General features: G+C 33.4%; 3 protein-coding genes across 4 annotated transcripts in view; 1 reads left to right on the forward strand and 2 right to left on the reverse strand.

Annotated features, from left to right (window-relative positions):
• Positions 1 to 3,963: 3,963 nt before the first annotated feature.
• On the reverse strand, positions 3,964 to 5,747 carry LOC120776896 (ras-related protein Rap1). 2 transcript variants are annotated; one of them, XM_040107959.1, is made up of 3 exons: positions 5,513 to 5,747; positions 5,221 to 5,448; positions 3,964 to 5,064 (listed from the first exon to the last, which is right to left on the reverse strand). In XM_040107959.1, the coding sequence occupies exon 3, from the start codon at positions 4,667 to 4,669 to the stop codon at positions 4,115 to 4,117; it is 555 nt and encodes a 184-aa protein (XP_039963893.1). In that variant the 5' UTR covers positions 4,670 to 5,064; positions 5,221 to 5,448; positions 5,513 to 5,747; the 3' UTR covers positions 3,964 to 4,114. The 2 variants fall into 2 exon arrangements, with proteins under 2 accessions (XP_039963893.1, XP_039963892.1); XM_040107958.1 differs by having other exon boundaries at positions 5,152 to 5,747.
• Positions 5,748 to 6,205: 458 nt separating this feature from the next.
• Positions 6,206 to 8,654, reverse strand: LOC120776895 (HBS1-like protein). Its single transcript, XM_040107957.1, has 4 exons — positions 8,466 to 8,654; positions 7,637 to 8,398; positions 7,418 to 7,570; positions 6,206 to 7,357 (listed from the first exon to the last, which is right to left on the reverse strand). The coding sequence occupies exons 1-4, from the start codon at positions 8,515 to 8,517 to the stop codon at positions 6,273 to 6,275; spliced, it is 2,052 nt and encodes a 683-aa protein (XP_039963891.1). The 5' UTR covers positions 8,518 to 8,654; the 3' UTR covers positions 6,206 to 6,272.
• A 541-nt stretch (positions 8,655 to 9,195) lies between these two features.
• Positions 9,196 to 18,506, forward strand: part of LOC120777847 (transmembrane protein 134) — a 36,156-nt gene continuing 26,845 nt past the window's right edge. Inside the window, exon 1 of the mRNA XM_040109383.1 lies at positions 9,196 to 9,963. Within this exon, the coding sequence (XP_039965317.1) occupies positions 9,785 to 9,963 (179 nt within the window). The 5' untranslated portion in view covers positions 9,196 to 9,784. The remainder of the gene's footprint in view (positions 9,964 to 18,506) is intronic.

Raw genomic sequence — 18,506 nt, forward strand, 5'->3', positions numbered from 1 at the left:
CCCGTAAAAAGCTGAGAATATTGCCGATATCGTATCACTAGAGCAAATAACTGTCATACAAACTGAATAGTCGGATATACATATGTAAGTCCTTGTATGGAAAGCCTTTTTATTTGAGGAGATATCTGCACGAAATTTAACCCAGATTATTTTTTAAGACACCGGTGCGATCTCCAAAGAAATACTTCAGATCGCATCATCATAGCAAATAGCTGTCATACAAACTAAACGACCAAAATCAAGTTCTTTAAGAAAAACTTATTTAATTGACAAGGTAACATCACGAAGAGTGGCATGGATTGTTCCTCAAAGGAATAACACAATCTCCGAAGAAATTGCTTGCATCGGAACACTATATCGTATATGGTATTTAGCTGCCATACAAGCTGACCGATCAAAATCACGTTCTTGCAACAAAATGTATACGGTATTATAGCTTCCGCATAACGGAAGTTACTGTTTTTCCTGTTTTTAGAATAAATTGATTCGTAAGGAACACAAAATAGGAGCAGATACTATTTATTAAATATCTACCAAGGTATTGGTGTCATATTGCATCTTTCACATTAATAGTACGATTTTCAATTTATTTATTTACTACTTACTTACTGAACGTGTCTTTTTAAATATATTTACATATGTAACATAAAAGTCTACATATTCGCGTAGATAACCATTGAAAGATTTTGTTTTGTTATTACTTGATTAATTCTAAATATAGTAATTCTCTTGGTTTGCATATTTACATATCTGCATAGCAGACAAGCAGTGTATGAACTTTGCTATTCGCTGTGCGAATTTGTGTTTTCCTACATTGTCTCGTCATGTTTACATCCGCAATTTCTTTATATGTACTTATGTAATTGTCTTCCCACGTTTCATTCACACACATTTCCGTTTGAAGAATTTGAAACTTGTCTTTTAGTTATTCATTCTGTTGCACCACCGATGTGACCGCAATTTTCGTTCAAAATGAAATGTGTGTATGTATGATGTACTCAAACACATCGTTTATATTAATCTTACTTTATTGCTGTCACTCCAGAAATGGCTCCAATGCTCCGCCACCAATAGGAATTATTGGGAAAGTTCACTCGAAATAATTGTACATACATACATACATATGTACATAATAACATGTGAGCGTAGACTCTTTAATGTTGCATACTTACTACATACATATCTAAGCACATGTGCATGTCATATGTACATACACACACATCTTTGTATGTATGTATTTTATGTAGATAAGTTTTGGTTACGAACGCCACTGGAATTTTAAAACGCCTTCAATTCGTTATAAGTTCACCAAATTTGATAGCAGGCTCAATTAATTAAATTCGCCCCTCGATTGTGTTAAATGGATTAAGCTTTAGTTTTGCTTGTATGTTCTAAACATACTACACTGAAAATATTTATATTTTTATATCAACATATTTATAAGGCATACTTACACACTCTCGTATTTATAGTGTCTGCAATGACCTAAGGCATTTACGTATATTCTGCTGATAATTACGACAATGTCTCAAACAGTGGCAACGACCGTTGTCAACAATAGCAAAGTGTATTCCTGACTACAAGTCTTCTCTACAAACACCGTTGTATTAGGTTTCTGCCTTTTTATTCCATTTCTACAATTGCTCATGCCCTACCCTGAAGGGCTGTAATATACCGGCCGGCTCGCTTGCTGATATAGTAGCATACTGGCATATACACATACATACCAACACCAACATAGACCGAGAATATGGCCATGCTTCGGCTGCGGGTTGCTTTTCGGGCGCAACAAATTAGCTAATGGCGGTGACTTTGGAATTAGCAATGTACTCGCTAATCTAAAACTTTATTAGTTGAATTTGCTGGAATGTTACATACATTGGGCTGTGTATATATTTGTGTCAGCAATGAGAGCAAAATTTTTTTTGCCAACATCAAAATACTGAAATTACTCAGGCGACTTAAACGCAACTTTGTACTGACGCATACAATGTTTCAACAAAATTCTTAAAAACGTTCGAGTGATTTCAACAAATTCCTGATTATTTTTATTGTGGCAACAGAAAAAATTCCAAAAACTGCTTTTCAGAAATAATGGCGGTGGACATTCTTTAGAGAGTTAAAAATCCAGGCCGTTCCAGCTACTTAGCCGACAGTTTTAGAAATGACATCGATAACTATTTCTATTTAGACATTGAAAATGTGCTATTTGGCAAAGAAACACACAAAATTTAAATTGCTTTATGCACACATAAAAAATTTCAACATTAAAAAAAAACTTCTTAAACTACCTATCCGCTGTAAGCTAAATAATGATATGACCTTATGTTTAATGTTTTCGATTTTTTTGTTTTATTATTATATGTAAACGTAATACATTTAATTAATATTTAGAAGACAATAAATCTATTTCTTATTATTTTTTGTTACACTTTGATTTATGGTTTATGCACTTGTTTCTATTATTTTATATTATTTTGTTGCGATTGCATTGTTTAATTTTATTTATACCGCTCACAAATTTTAGATTTTAGGTCATTATACATTGTTCATTGTTGCTGGGTGTTATAAATACCACGCTATAATGAAAAATTTTAATTTTAATTTAGCGGGTTTTAAGTCTTTACCATTTCAATCATTTATCCAAATGATTTTGTTGTTAATTAATATTTTTTCATTTAACCTTTTTTGCAACTTTTCATTAAATTTATACAATTGTTCATAATGCTAGAAAACATTAAATTTTTTATATCAAATAATTTATCAATGAAAAGTGGTAACTAACGGATTTTTATATTTTGATTGTTTGGTGAAGGGCTCGTTGGTCTAGTAATCGCAATATGCATTTCATTTCGTCATGGATAATATTCTGATCTCTTGATGTAAGGTGGTTCAACTACATAATGTATGAGTACGATAATCTGATTACTAATGATTTTTCATTATTAATAGGGCACATGGGAATCGTTTTGTCATTCTGACAGTGCTATTACATTATTTCTATATAAACATTAATAAATGGAAAAAAAATGAAATTGATAGAAGACTAGCAATAAATGTGCTGGTCTGGTCTATATGAATTGTACATACAACTATGTGCCTTAAATGGCAAAAATTCTTATTTTCTCAACATTTCCGTTTCTTTTATATTTCCAATAATTTATGTTTTAGTTATTTGCTTGGCATTTCCTTTGCTTAGGTTTTTTTTTTTTAAGTCAAAACGGTTATTTCAACTATTACGATTTGGCCTACGCATTTCAGTTATGGCTAATAATATATTACTTTTAACATAAAATACATATTTTTGATGATGAAATTAAAAGAACATCTATGAATAAAGTGGAAATTTAAGTTTTGGAGCAATTATAATCGGAGGTATTAAATGATTATGAAAAACTCACAACCGTAGAATCATTTTGTGTGAAAATAAAATATAACATACATATTTACCCCGATTTGTTTATGCCTTAAAGAAAGAGTGTGAGAAATCGTTTTGACTTTACTGATACCCTAATATACATACATATCATTCATATTAACTTACAAGCGTGTTAATTCAAAACTATACGTTTCTTTTTTCTTAGTTATAGATATCTTGTAAATTTGTAAAATAGTAGCAAAGTAGTATCTTTGTAAATTGTATAAACGGTTTGAATGATTTTGACAATGCGGCTTATTTGTTTTCTTACTGTTTTACTTTCACATGGAGTTTCACTTAAACGTCATTAAATGTTTGCGCTTAGACTTGCCGTTTGGTTTCATATAAAAAGTTTAATTTTAAGATAAAATTATACAAACTTATTTCATTTTAATACAACAAAATAAACTTGGCATTTCAAAATTTCGCCTAAATTGAATATAATTTTTATTAATTTTTTGTTTGTCTATCATCATTACAAGTACATATGTATGTATTCCAGTTTTTTATTTCTATATGTATATCTAAAGAGACAGCGAGAAGGATAGCGGACTTTAGAAAACCCCCACATTTAACAGCAATGTTTTTCGCAATTTTATCCTTGGTACTCAAACATTTTTTTATCCTCACTATTTGTTTATTTATTTGCTTCAATCAATACCATATTTTTTATATATTTGTTTTAAAATTGTAGTCTTATAGCAGAACACATAAGGATTTTTTAGGTTTCTTCTGTTTCTTCTCGGGTGACTTTTTATTGATCTGCCTGACCAGATCATAGAAAATATCATTGACATTTACTTTAGCTTTGGCTGATGTTTCCATGAAGGCGCAGTTAAATTGTGTGGCCAGACTTTTACCCAATTCTTTTCCTACCACGCGCTCATCTTCCAAATCGCATTTGTTACCCACTAGCACCATTGGTACGTCATCTGTATCTTTCACACGCAATATTTGTTCTCGCAGATCTTGCAGATCATTGAATGTTGATTGTGCTGTTATGGAATATACAAGAACAAAGCCTTGGCCGTTTTTCATGTAGAGATCACGCATAGCGGTGAATTGTTCTGTACCAGCAGTGTCCAGTATTTCCAACATGCATTGTTGGCCATCCACTTCCACCTGTTTGCGATAACTGTCCTCAATTGTGGGATCATATTTTTCTACGAATATACCTTGCACGAACTGCACGGTCAGTGCCGATTTGCCTACACCTCCGCTACCCAAGACAACAATTTTATATTCACGCATAGTGTCAGTGAAGGGGTGGACGTATTACTTGATTTTTTTATGTTTACTGAATAAGTAATAAAACGACAATTTATATATGGTCTTGCACTACAAGTGATAACGTAATTACGTATTTCCTTTGTTGGAGTAAACGCTTTATGTTGATGGATTTACACTGATTTTATTCTATTGCGATCAACAATTTAAGCTACTTCTCTTTTAGCGAGTTATTGCCGTAGCTTTTTCTTGTAGTGTCTATTGTAATTTTGGATATGCCCGTTTTTCGTTATTGAACTTTGTTTCTTTTTAATGATCTTGCTTTTTTCACTTAGCTCGTTTAGTTATCACTTTTTCGGAATATTCTTTTCTTCTTTATTGGAAACCCAAAACTGGAAGCACAATCCAAATTGTAACAACTATTTTATCATGCAAAGAAGAAAAAATAATAAGGGTGTGAATTAATTAAACAAATTTGTTTCTGGATGTTCAATTAATAAACTCACAATCGCTATTTTAGGCTCAACTTCAACTTCATCATATTAATATGACTCATTTTGTCCCTTCTATTTTACCTTCTTTCTTCCAGCCGCTGTTGCCGTTGCCGTTGCTGTTGTCGTTAGCGATTACGTTGCGGTTGCACCTCCCTACAGCTATAACTTCACTCAAATTCCGTGACTGCGCCTCTGCACCGTTTCGCTGTTACTATCAAGCGAGGCGTTTGTCTGATTTTTCTGTTGCTTCCTTCTCTTTATTCGTTCGTTCTATGTTCCAACGACCGCATTTGGTTCTAAATTCACCGTCTTGCTTTCAATTAACTATAGAGTCTAAAAATTCGGTCCAAACTAAACTAACGAATCAACTGACCTGCTCCGAATATCGAGCACAAAATGGAATGTGAAGAAACAATTTCTGCGTAGTTTTTCGGCAGTTTTGCTTAATTTATCAAGTTTTCTCTCCACACACTGTGCCAACGAAACGCAATTAAATTGGCAACAGTTTGAAAAACAATTATTGTACAGGATTAAAACTTTTATAAAGAAAAATCACCGAAAACGACCACAAATTTTTCTGTATCTTTACACGACGCGTCACAACTAGAGCAAGGTTGCAACGGTTAACGACTAGAAAATTGACAGCACAAATGTAACGAGTAGAGAACGACACCGATAAATTAATCGTCTTATTGAAATACATAAATCATTGATAGATATCAAATTTTTAAACCCCTGGAATTTAGTAACTGGTTACCGTAAATTTAAGTCTATATTTATTGTTATTTAAAATTACATGCTTATTTAATGAAGTCCTAATATTATAAGTACTTTAAACAATTTTTTAAACTCCATTATAAATTATATTAACTATATGTACCTAAAAGCTTTCAAGCATACATACTGTGGTACAATGATTATTTTATTCCAATTAATATTTCCTTTTGCCTTTTGATATTATCGTAGTAGCACTATATGGTTCAATAACAATAGTATCATTCAATTGTTTTTGCAAAACATATACATACATATGTATATATAAATTTCATTAAATGAAACGAGCTACTGATTTGCACCTCAAAATATTGTAGATAAATTTATTACATATTATTCACATTTTAAAGGCCTTAAGATTAGCGTATTTTAGTAACCATGCCCGCCGCAATGGTGACCCCTCCCACTCGTAACATGAAGCGTCCCAATTCTTTAAAATCCGCATAACGTTCTACGCATATGGGCCTTGTTGTTTCTATTTCTACTAAAGCACACGTGTTATTACCAAGAACGCGAGGCTTCTTCTTGATAGTTTCTCCAGTGCTTTTATGTAATTGCGCTTGTAATTTACTAAGAACAGCTGGCTCGATGAGTGACTGATAATGGAGCAGCACAGGATAACCAATAGTTATTGGCACTGTAACATTAAACACAAGTATACGAGCCTGGAAACGATTTGTCACCGGAATAGGGTTTTGTGGATCGCAAATAATGGACCCTACAGACACTGTAGACATATCGACTCCCGACAATGTCACTGATAACTGATCTCCTGCAAAAGCATTTGTTTGTGGAATTTCGTCGATTTGTAATGCTTTGGCTTGGGCTTGTTCGCGACTAGCACCGACCAACACGCGGTCATTAACGCTCAGTACACCAGTCTCAATACGTCCCGATATACAAAAGCCGGAACCGGTGCCTTTATAGATATCGGACACAGACATACGTAAAGGACGGTCTATTGATCTTTCTGGTAGTTTAAAATTATCTATTACACTTAACAAATGTGGTCCTTTGTACCATGCTTTTAAAGCAGGTGCTTGTGCCGGTTTTGATAAATTTTCACCACTAAGGCCCGAACAAGGTATAAATGTAACATCCGATTCTTTGAAGCCAGCTTGCCTTAGAAAAATTTTCAATTTTCCAACAATTTCATCGAATCGTTCTTTTGACCAGTCAACCATGTCTAGCTTATTAATAACCACTCCCAATTGATTTACACCTAATGAACGAACAAGTAATGCATGCTCTCGTGTTTGTCCGCCTTGTTCAAATCCCGCTTCGAATTCGCCACGCGATGCGTCTACTACCAAGAGAGCAACATCAGCTTGAGTAGCACCAGAAATCATGTTTGGTATAAAGTCTTTGTGACCAGGAGCATCTAATAGTGTAACTACTTTTGTCTCGGTCTCTATACGTGAATATCCGACATCCATAGTAATTCCTAAAATATTCAATTACTTAGTTATCATATAATAATTAATTTAACATTATATAACCATACCTCTTGATCGTTCTTCGCCGGTTTCATCTAAAACCCATGCATACATAAAACTTTGTTTACCCATTTTCTTTGATTCTTGTTCATGCTTGTGCATTACTCTTTGTGAAACATATCCGGTATCAACAAGTAAATGGCCCATTAATGTACTTTTACCTAATCAAGAAATCATTATAGTTTATATTAGACATACCAATATGTGACTGGAATATATGTACTTACCCGCATCCACATGCCCAATGACAATCATGTGAAAATGAGCCTTTTGTTCTCCTCTTTCCTGAGCGTAAAGTTTTTGAGCATCGCGCTGAGCTTGTTCTTTAGATACTTTAATGGATACTGCCGTTTTATTCATATCTTCATCAATAGGAGTATTCCTTCCAGACACGGCTGGTGACAGTTGCTGCAGTGGCGAATTAACTTCAAAACCACGGCGTATGTCTCTTTCACTCAATGGTTGGGCAGTGACTTTGATTGTAGGTGGGATATTTATGCTGGGAGCTACTTCACGATCAGGTGTTTTTTGTTTTGTTGCAGACGACGTAGTGGGCTGTAACGTTTGATTTTTTGACGTACTATTCCCACTAACGGATTTGTGCCGCTTAGGTTTGCTGTTGCATTCGTTATTTAGAATATCGTCGAGTATTTTTGTTATATCATAACCGAAATTAATAGAAGTCTCTACGATTCTTCTTTCTGATATTTGATCTCCAACAACGTTGCGTACTTCATCAATGCAAGATGTAAGTTTCGCTTTGTCAACATCATTTAATATTGGCATTTGAAAATTATCTGAGTCTCGTCGGTCTTTCTCATAAGTGAAACTATCTTCCAATGTTTCCTCCTCCTCTTCAATATCTTTATTATTTTTAATAAAGGCCGACATACTGTGTTGGCCACGGGCTCTGTCATATAGCCATTGCGCGTCTGTTGGGGATATGCAACTATCATCATCAACAGATGTGCCGTAGACATCGTCGTAACCTAAAATAAATGAAATTCAAAGTGAAATGGTCCACAATAAATAAATTTAGTTTAATTCCATACTTACCGTCATACTCGTCGTTGTAATCCATAGCCCGCACTATTCTGTGTCGCGACATTGTGCAAGTCTTTTATTACTCAGCCACTATTAAAATTTCACAATATCCTCTATGTGTCAAGCAACAATAAATAATTAAAAAAATTTGTGAAATTTTGCCACCACATCGAAAACAAATCTAAAATCGAATACCTGCAGAATTATTGGCATGCTACACAGCTGACAGATAACAGTGTTGCCGGTTGATTTGACATAGAGTTGCATAAGGTTTTCTACACTGGGCCGATTTTCCCGACTCACGTATTCCAATATTATACAAAATTTAGTTTAAAAAAGCACACAAATGTATCGTAAATAACCTTCGTTAAAGCTTTTGAAATATTTTAACAACCGAAGTATAAATTGTATATGCATGTATTGTTGGAAAAATTGTAACAATGAAATAATTGGAAACGTTATAACTTGTATAAGATTTGGAATGGATGATTTAATGGGTTCATTTAGTCCTTAAAACAGCTAAAAGTCGTTTTTTCGACTTTACTTACAAAGTTGTACATTATATTTAGTAAGCCGAATCAAAAACTGCAAAAGTCAGCTAATAAGTTTATATTCGTTTTTTCTCTGATTTCGTTATTGCTTACAAATATACAAGATATAATTCATCGCTTGTGCACACTCTTTCGGCCGCGCAATTTATTTTCCACTGTCAGTTGCATTTCATCTTCCATACCAATTCGTTATTGAAGTCGAATCTTTGCAACAAAAGCAAACGAGGAATTGGTGTTGTCGCAAGTATATTTTATTCGATATTTTTGTTCAACAATTTAACAGTGACGAAAATAATTAAGTAATCTTCTGTAATAAAAAATTGTGCGTAAGTTTAATTTTTTGCTTGAAAAGCACCGATTGTGACATGAAAAAATATATCTTCAGAAAGATGAATATGTTGGAAAAAAATTAAGAGTACATAAATTTCAAAGTGGAAAGGAATTGAAGAAAAAGAAAGATGTGCTGAAGATTAAATACAAGAAGTAAATACACATATTTTTGCAAAATAAATCAAGTATTTTATTTAAAAATGCTAAATATTTATATAAACTATAAATGGTGTAATAAATAGTGATGTCAAGTGCAATAAAAGTGGTTTATTCTTGTCCCCAATAAAAAGGATAAAATAAGAGCTAGAATTTTCACAAACGGAGTGTAAAATTGTTTCAGTGCTGATTTGATTAGGTCCAAATTAGCCGAGTAACCAAATAGTCACGGTTGTCATAAAGTTGTTATATCTGTGCTCAGCTTATAAAAAACATTTGCACTAATTAAATATAATGCAGAACAGTAGCAATTCCAACCGTCAAGGCAAAGAGAAACGTTTCTCTATCCACGATGCATTCGAAGAGGAGACAGACGAGGCCATACGCGTGTATGGTTCCACCGTGATATCAACACCCATGCGTGCAAAGCAACGTTCAACCGATGATGTATCCATTCGCATTCAGGATCCAAAGTAAGTGGATATTTATGAACATACATTAAATATATTATATATATACATACGTACATATATACATATTTTTCAAATTTTGTCGAGATATTAATGTCTTACAAAAGTATGTACAAGAATAAATAATAATGCTACAGAATCAACATTAACATTAAGCTTAGAGGAGTAAATCTTATCAACCAATTTATAATATACATTCAAAAATTATATTATTTAATCATATGTAATACAAATTACGTTTTAAATTAAAATGTAATTCTCTAATTTCCAATTCATAATTGTTGAATTGTGCTTTTTTGTTGTTGTCAATTTTGATTGCAGTTCAGAGATTACCTCTAAGTAGTAAAATGATCGATTAGCATGAAGCGTTATATAAGTACATACATATGTACATATGTATATGCATATGCGTGGGGGAATATAAATTAATAAAATGATCTTACAAAATCCGCACCATTCCCAAGTGTGTGGTTTTATATACTTTAATTATTATTTTTACTTTAATTATAGACAAACACTTGTCACTAATGGGTACGAGTGTATTCATGTAATAATTTATCACAAAGATAAGTAGATAAGTAAATACATATATTTAAAACTTATTAATTAAACACTTTAACGACCATATCTTCAAATATACCCTCATTTTCTATTTGTTTGACAAAAAAGTATATATGTATATATATAAGTATACACATATAATAATTGTACTTTGCTCTAAATGATTCGAGGCATCACTTGCGAACATCTATTCACTGTGCCAATGGCACACGAGTTTACTCTTCACGATTGTCTCTAATCGCTTGCCAACGTCAACGTCACCATGGGTTTGAATTTGAAAACGGTAGTCCGCATAAACGTCCCAAGTGACCATCCGGCGAGTTCACTCACATTTACGCTTTTACAATGGCAATGCAATGCAAATGAAGCAATTATAACGAAAAATAGCCACAGAAAAGTATGAAACTATAAATACGTACACAGGCAACTGAAATAAAATGAATTAAGAAAGCAAAAAATCAAAAATGTGTCAATGATTCGTTAATTGTTACATACATATACATATGTATTTGCGCTTGTCGCTCTAAATGTCAATATGATTGTTTTCAATTGTTTTGTAAACATTTTCGTTACCGATTTGCCGGCGGGGAAAATAACAATTACAGCAATAGAAGTGGTTTCATTGCGCCATGCAGCATAGTATTATTATTTTTTTTATTTCAATTTGTTTTTGTATTTCATATTACACCGCTGTTATATTTTCCGCCGTCGCATTCAATGAACTGCATTACTAATTTTATCACAGTTGTTTGTGTTGCTGCGAGTTTATACAACTATTTACACACCCAGTGGGAAATATAATTCCAATTGAACTTCTTAGCTTTTAAAGCAAGCGCGTTTTTTAGAAATTTTTTGGTAAAGAAACAGTTGGGCATTTTCCGGAGATACAAACATTATAACAAATAACTTTCGATTTTTAGACAGTAGAAAATTCATAATAATTTATTATTGGAAAATTTCTTAGTAAACTTGATTATTTCGTGATACACAAAAAAGTAAAAGTCGTTTTGGTATTCCCGCAGAGTACACATTTTCAAATGTTTGTAAACAAACAGTTTATTTATAGTTTGATAAGACGCGTGTGACAGAAATAAAATAGTTCAATTGGTATCAATTTGATAAGGTGATAAATATGAGTAACACACGTGGTGATAATAAAAAAATTCAAAGTCTAATCAACAAGTAAGAAAGTCGATTGTTGCTATGTTTGTTATTGTAGAGCGGATAATATTAAAATGAAACACAATTATAGGAGAGTGGAATGGTGAATTCTACAATAGTGAATTTGTAAATATCGTTTTATTATGTAAAAAAATGTTAGGTAAACTTATAGCTTAATATAAAAAATCCTATTTCTATCTCGATTGTTTTATACAAATATATTTTTTTGCTTCGACAGTCGCACTTTGAACAGCTCCATTGCACAACTGGACTGTTCCAGTTACCGCACGCGACCCCAATCGATATTGATCGTACATACATACGTTTGTAGATAGCATGAGCCGCATTTAAAATGTACAATCGTACTCGCTTGTAAACCCGATTATTACTCACAAATTTATTATCCCATTACAAGTTGTATTATTTAATGCTGGTGTGCACAAATATGTATGTATATGTATATGTACATTCTTACATAGTTAACGCCTTAACTACAAATTTTATTGCTGTTACATTTTTCAAATTTGCAAGTAAAATTATTAGAGTATTACAATTTAATTACAAAATAGTCTGACTAGGACTTTTTTTTTGCATTTTTTTGTTTAAATGATGTAATTTGTAGTGGAAAATCGATTTACAATTGCATTTAAACTTTGACTGCTTATTTTTGTATGTATATACACTGTATATTATACAGTACAATATAGAATTGGTTGATCAGTCAGAATTCCAATATGAAATACTCTTGCGTTTGTATAATACTGTATATTCAATACAAATCATGCACGTACATGAGCAGCACTGAGAACTTTACTGATTTGAGCCGGCCTACAAATCAAGACATGACAATCAGCGAAGATATTTTCAGTAGGTAGTTGCAATTTAAATATCGTCGTTAGGAAATCTTACCGAAAACTTATCTTAGATCGAGATCTTATAAAGTTTATACATACATATGTATCATATGTATATAAATTATCAGCGTGACGAGCTGAATCGATTTAGCCATGTTCGTCTGTCTGTCTGTCCGTCTGTTTATTAGCGAGCAAGTCTATCAGTTTTTGAGATATTAGTTTGACATTTTACACATGCCCTTTGCTCACCGAGCAGCACATTTGTTAGACCATATCGCACCACTATAACATGTACTTAGCTGCCATAGAATAAGATAAATGGACGAGGATTGCACCGCGACCTTAGATCTGTTGTGTCCTCTCCTAAATCACAAAGACTCACCGAGCCACAGGAGATTGATAAAGTCCAATATACTGCTAGGTGCTAGTGAGCCGTATTTATCCCTGTTTGGAAACATGGATCCCAGAGCCTTTATCCTGCAATGCAGACTCCTAGGCAGTCAATTAGCAGCTGTTCTGAAGTTTCAGGCTCCCTGTCACAGAAGCAGTCATTTGCGTAAGAAACTAGGACCACGTTACATAAGTGTTTCTTCGTCTTGCAGTGGCCAGTGTAGAATGCGACAAGTAGATTGAATTTTTCCCTATGGTTATTAATTACTTATATACATATGTATTTAGACCTGCGGAGGTTATAATAAGAAACTGAACTTTTCGAATTCGATTAACCCAATTTGCGGGTACTTTTTCCACTAAATCACGTTGTACATACATATGTCATGAATAGCACGTTCAATATTGTTTTCTAAAGCTTGAAGAGAGTCTGGATTACTGCAAAGACCAATGACTTCAAATAACCCCACAAGAAGTTGTCTCATAGTGTTAAATCACAACTTCTTGGAAACCATTCAATGCCACAATTTCTCGAAATAATCGAATCTGAAAACTTTTCTTGCAATAACTCGTTTGTTGCACGAGCTTTGCGGCGTCGTCTTGTTGGAACCAGATGTTTTCGAGATCAACTTCTTCCAATTGCGGCTATAAAAGTTGTTTATCATCAATCTAAATCTAAATCCGCTCGCCATTACAGCCACGGTGTTACCAGCTTCATTTAAAGCGCCCATACACGAGCACACAAGTGCGTTCGATCGGTATGTGTGCGCTTGCAATTTATCGTGTATGGGCTTGTTCGCGTACCGATCCATGTTCGCGAAAATGTTTGATTTTTTACGATCGGTGCGCGAACAGGTTTATCGTGTATAGCGTTGTTGGCGCACAAAATCTCATTTCTCTCGTGTCGCCGAACAGTGAAGATCGCGGACAATGGCAAGTGTTAAGGGGGTGAGCCTGCTTTCGAGGCTTCAAAAAAAAATCGATTTTTTTGAGGATTTTTTTGGGAGGGAAAGAAATAATTGACTCAAGCGAAATTTCTAGACTTTATAGTTATATATTTGAACATCTTTCACAATTTTTTTGGATACGAAATCTTTGATATTCTGCCTTTGGGAAGCAATTACCCGATGCATCTCGCATGTACGTTTTTCGGACGGCGGGCAGGATGCAGGTCGCAATTTCTAACGGAAACAAAAAATTCAAAGAAATTCATATTTTTCATTAATTTATCTTCTAGTTAAACTAAGAAAATTCCAAAAACAAATGAAAAATTTTAAATTTTATTAAAAATTGAATAAATAGTGGCTTTTGATCAAAAGAATTTTACTTTATGCTGTTTAAAAATATGTTAAAACTTGACTTTTCTTAATATTTTTTTTGTTTAAATAGAAGATAATTTTATGTCAATGATAATAAACTTTGCTCTAATTCCATACGACGTTTAGTTTTTTTCTTATCCTGCCCGCCAATTAAGAATAGTCGTAAAAATGAAAAACCGAGAAATCACGCTTCAAAGTTTTCGCTTTTTGCCTATGCGCTCATACATATATGTACATAGTGTAAGAAAAATAAAAGTTGGAATAACTTATTAAGGAAATACAATGAAATAGATAAAAATGCTACATTAGAAATAAATTCGAAGAAATTTTCCGCTTGCCTGTCGCACATGTTAACTCTGTGAAGAACGAACGCAAAATAGATTTGTGTGTCGTGTATGGGCAAACGAATTCATACCGATCGAACGCACTTGTGTGCTCGTGTATGGGCACTATTAGTTATCGTTTTCAGTTGTTGCAAGGGCAAATCAGCAAATTCGCAAGTTCTTGAGTGAGAACAATTTTGTACGGATTCAAGCCCAAATAATTTCCTTGCTGCCGTTATAGTTTGATGTGGAGTTTCCTGTAAAGAAGCGGTTAAAATTGGATCAAAAGTGTAACAGCAGTATTAGGGTGCTTCAAAAAAATGTTGAATTTTTTTTTCAACTCTTACCCCCTCAAATGTTAGTGAATAACCCAAAAAAGTCCTCAAGCCAGGCGCTGGCTTGACTCTAAGGGTTCGCTTTTTATACCCTGAACAGGGTATATTAAGTTTGCCACGAAGTATGTAACACCCAGATGGAAACCCTATAAAGTATATACATACATAAATGATCAGTATGTTGAGCTGAGTTGATTTAGCCATGTCCGTCTGTCCGTCAGTCTGTCTGTCTGTCTGTCCATTTGTATATATACGAACTAGTCTCTCAGTTTTTAAGATATCGTTTTGAAATTTTGCAAACGTCATTTTCTCTTCAAGAAGCTGCTCATTTGTCGGAACTGACATAACGTATAGCTGCCTTACAAACTGAACGATCGGAATCAAATGCTTGCATGGGAAACTTCCTAATTTGACGATATATCTTTACGAAATTTGGTATATAGAAATAATGTAATATCGGAAGAAATTATTCAGATCGGCTCACTATAGCATATAGCTGCCATACAAACCGAACGATCGGAATCAAGGGCTTGTATGGAAAACTTTCGTATTTGACCTGGTATCTTCACGAAATTTGATATGGATTACTGCTTAAGGCAATAATATAATCTCCGAAAAAATTGTTCAGATCGGATTACTATAGCATATAGCTTCCATACAAACTGAACACATAGTTACTAAAAGAAATGCATCTGTGAAGGGTATATTAGCTTCGGTGCCGCCGAAGTTTATGTTTTTTCTTGTGTTAGTTTTTTATTAATTTAACATAGGAATTTTCGTTTCTCAAAAATCACCATCACATATTCAGAAAGTTGACTTTTCAAACTTTAAAAATTCCCGCGAAATTAGACGATTCATTCAATAAAATAAAAATAATTAAAAAATGTGTTATAGTTTAATTTTTATAATGGCCTGAACTTGTAACGGAACTTATGGCAAGGCTAATTATTTTTAGTATATCAGATGATTTCAAAATTGCATCATGGAAATAGATAGATAGATTGAGGCTTGCACCGCATTCTCAGGTTTTTTGTACCCTCCCTCATGGGTTTAGGTGCATCAAAGGTACTCATTAAGAAAACATGAAACAGGACAAATCTTCAATTCCACATATAACTCACTCGCGCCGCGAATAAAAAATTATTATTTTATTCAGCTTCCTTAGGTTTAATCGAAATAAATTGTAAATATGAAGTTAATGCCTGAGGCGCAAATGTGAATTAATAATTTTATTTACATTTCATGCCAATAGTTGTTGTTGACTTAAACCAATTGTTAATGATTTGTTCACATCTATATTTTTGCAATCGTACATATGTACATATGTACGAGTATGTATGTATGTGCAATTATGGACGTCTCAATAGAAATGTGCTAATTATTGATATTATATGTACATATGTATGTACACTGATAGAATAATGTGTTAATACGCTTAAACTGTTAAACAAACAAACACACGTTAGATCTGTACAAATTCGTTAACATACATACATACATACATATATACGTGTTAATTATAAAGAGGCAAACTTGTTTAGCTTACTGCAAATAAACTAGCGGCAGATCGATTATTAAATAAATATTTGCTGATAACGTTAAGCTCTAGCTCAACTGTTATTTAATGAAGTGTCGATCATTAAAATATCCAATAATTGTGACAGATGACTTACACTTTCGTTGTATGCATTGTAACTGATAGTAAATAATTACTCAATCGGCTTGTCTCGACTTTTCATTGCACAAAAAAAAAATCGATAATGTCAAAATTTCGATTCTAATATTCTAAAAACACTTTTGCATTCATTTATTCCTCATTTCAGAGATATAAGACCCAACAAAGTCTTAGGGTAAATAGAGGGAGGCGTTGATATATACATACAAGACATCGGAATTAGCACATCTCTTTGATGTTTACATACAGCAAAGCAATATGTGAATTTTTACTTCAAGCAGAAATGTACTTTCGGAAAGTATCGGAAAGTACATACACTACTATGTATGAGCAATATTTTTAAAATTCTTAATTTATTTTTCAAAATCTTTTTCGTCCCTCTCAAAGTAATTCGCCTTGCCCCCAATACACTTGTGCCAACTTTTTTTCAAATCTTCGAAACAGTTGTTAAGGTTAATTTCCGGAATAGCCATCAATGCGCGGGCGCTTCAAGTTTAAGGGGATATACCAGTGTGACACTTTCAAAAAAAAATTTTTTTTTGCTTTTTCGATAGCTTATATATTCAAAAATATCCTATGAAATCGGCGAGGTCGTATCTTAAACAGTTTTTGAATGGCAGCGTTCTAAATAGCGACCGCTCAGAGGTGCAAACATATAAGTGAAACTTTAAACGCGTTTTTCTCGAAACGACATTTTTCAAAATTGCTGACATTATAACTCAACGAGAAATTGGCCGATCGACTTCAAATTAAAACTGGTTATAGTTGAATACATTTGCTATACAATAGACTACGATCTTTTTGATTCGTTGAAAATCGTCAATTCGGCATTAAAAAAACGACCATTTTTTTCGTAAAAAAACGATTTTTTTTTTCAAAACTACGCCATTTTCTTAATTTTGGATATTTTTCAAAGATCGTAGTTCATTGTATAGAAAATATATTTAAGTTTAGTAAACATTTTGAATTTTTTTGTTTCAGCTTCTCAATCGACCGGAATCATGCCAGCAGTTGACGCACTTTTTTTCTCGGCACTTCCGCAGACAGCACATAACTCCGTTATTTTTCAATATTTTTGTAAAAAAAAAAAGTTTAATATAGCTAAAAATATACTTTATTACGTCCATAGAATGTCGAAACATTCAATCTAGTACTTTCTTTTAAAAAAATTCACGAAAATCGCCTAATTTTTCATGCGTCACACTGGTATAGCCTCTTAATGTCTTCAATTGTCGGTCGTTTGAATTTGCTAAATAGTTGAATAGAAGTTGCACGGAGCTAAATGAGGCGAATGCGGTGGTTGCGGTATGATATTGTCGGTCCATAATTCCGGCTTCTTTTTAAGAATAGCTTCGTACAATGACGCATAACACGCAAATAGTATTCCTTGTTAACAGCTTTACCGGTCAGAATGAATTCGGAGTGCACTACACCTCGATAATCAAAGAAAACTGTCAACATAACCTTAATTTTTGACCAGCTTTTACAGACATTAACGCAACGATGTTTTTCGGAAAAATTGAGTGATTTTGGCACCAATCGTGTTTTCACTTTTTTAGGACCTAATGATCTTTCAGATTGGTTTCCACTGATCCTTCCGATATTCCAACGTTGACAGTAAGATCTCTGATTGGTAATCGTCGATACTCAAGATCAAACTCTCTTATTTTATTGACGTGTTGATAATCAGTTCATGCTAATGACCGTCCTGATACGTGCGCCGTCAACACGCTCTCGGCCCTCTTCGAATAATTTTTACCAATTAAAAATACTAGCTCGCGACGAAGAATCATTACCGAAGACCTTTTCCAACATTCTGCACGTTTCGGCAACAGAAATTTGATTTCGCACACAAAAACCGCCGAATGCGCTTTATGTACTTCAGAAAGACAAGCGTATACTAAGCACTAATGATTACTTCGATGTGA

Source organism: Bactrocera tryoni, chromosome 5, assembly GCF_016617805.1.
Source record: "Bactrocera tryoni isolate S06 chromosome 5, CSIRO_BtryS06_freeze2, whole genome shotgun sequence".
NCBI lineage: Eukaryota > Metazoa > Arthropoda > Insecta > Diptera > Tephritidae > Bactrocera > Bactrocera tryoni.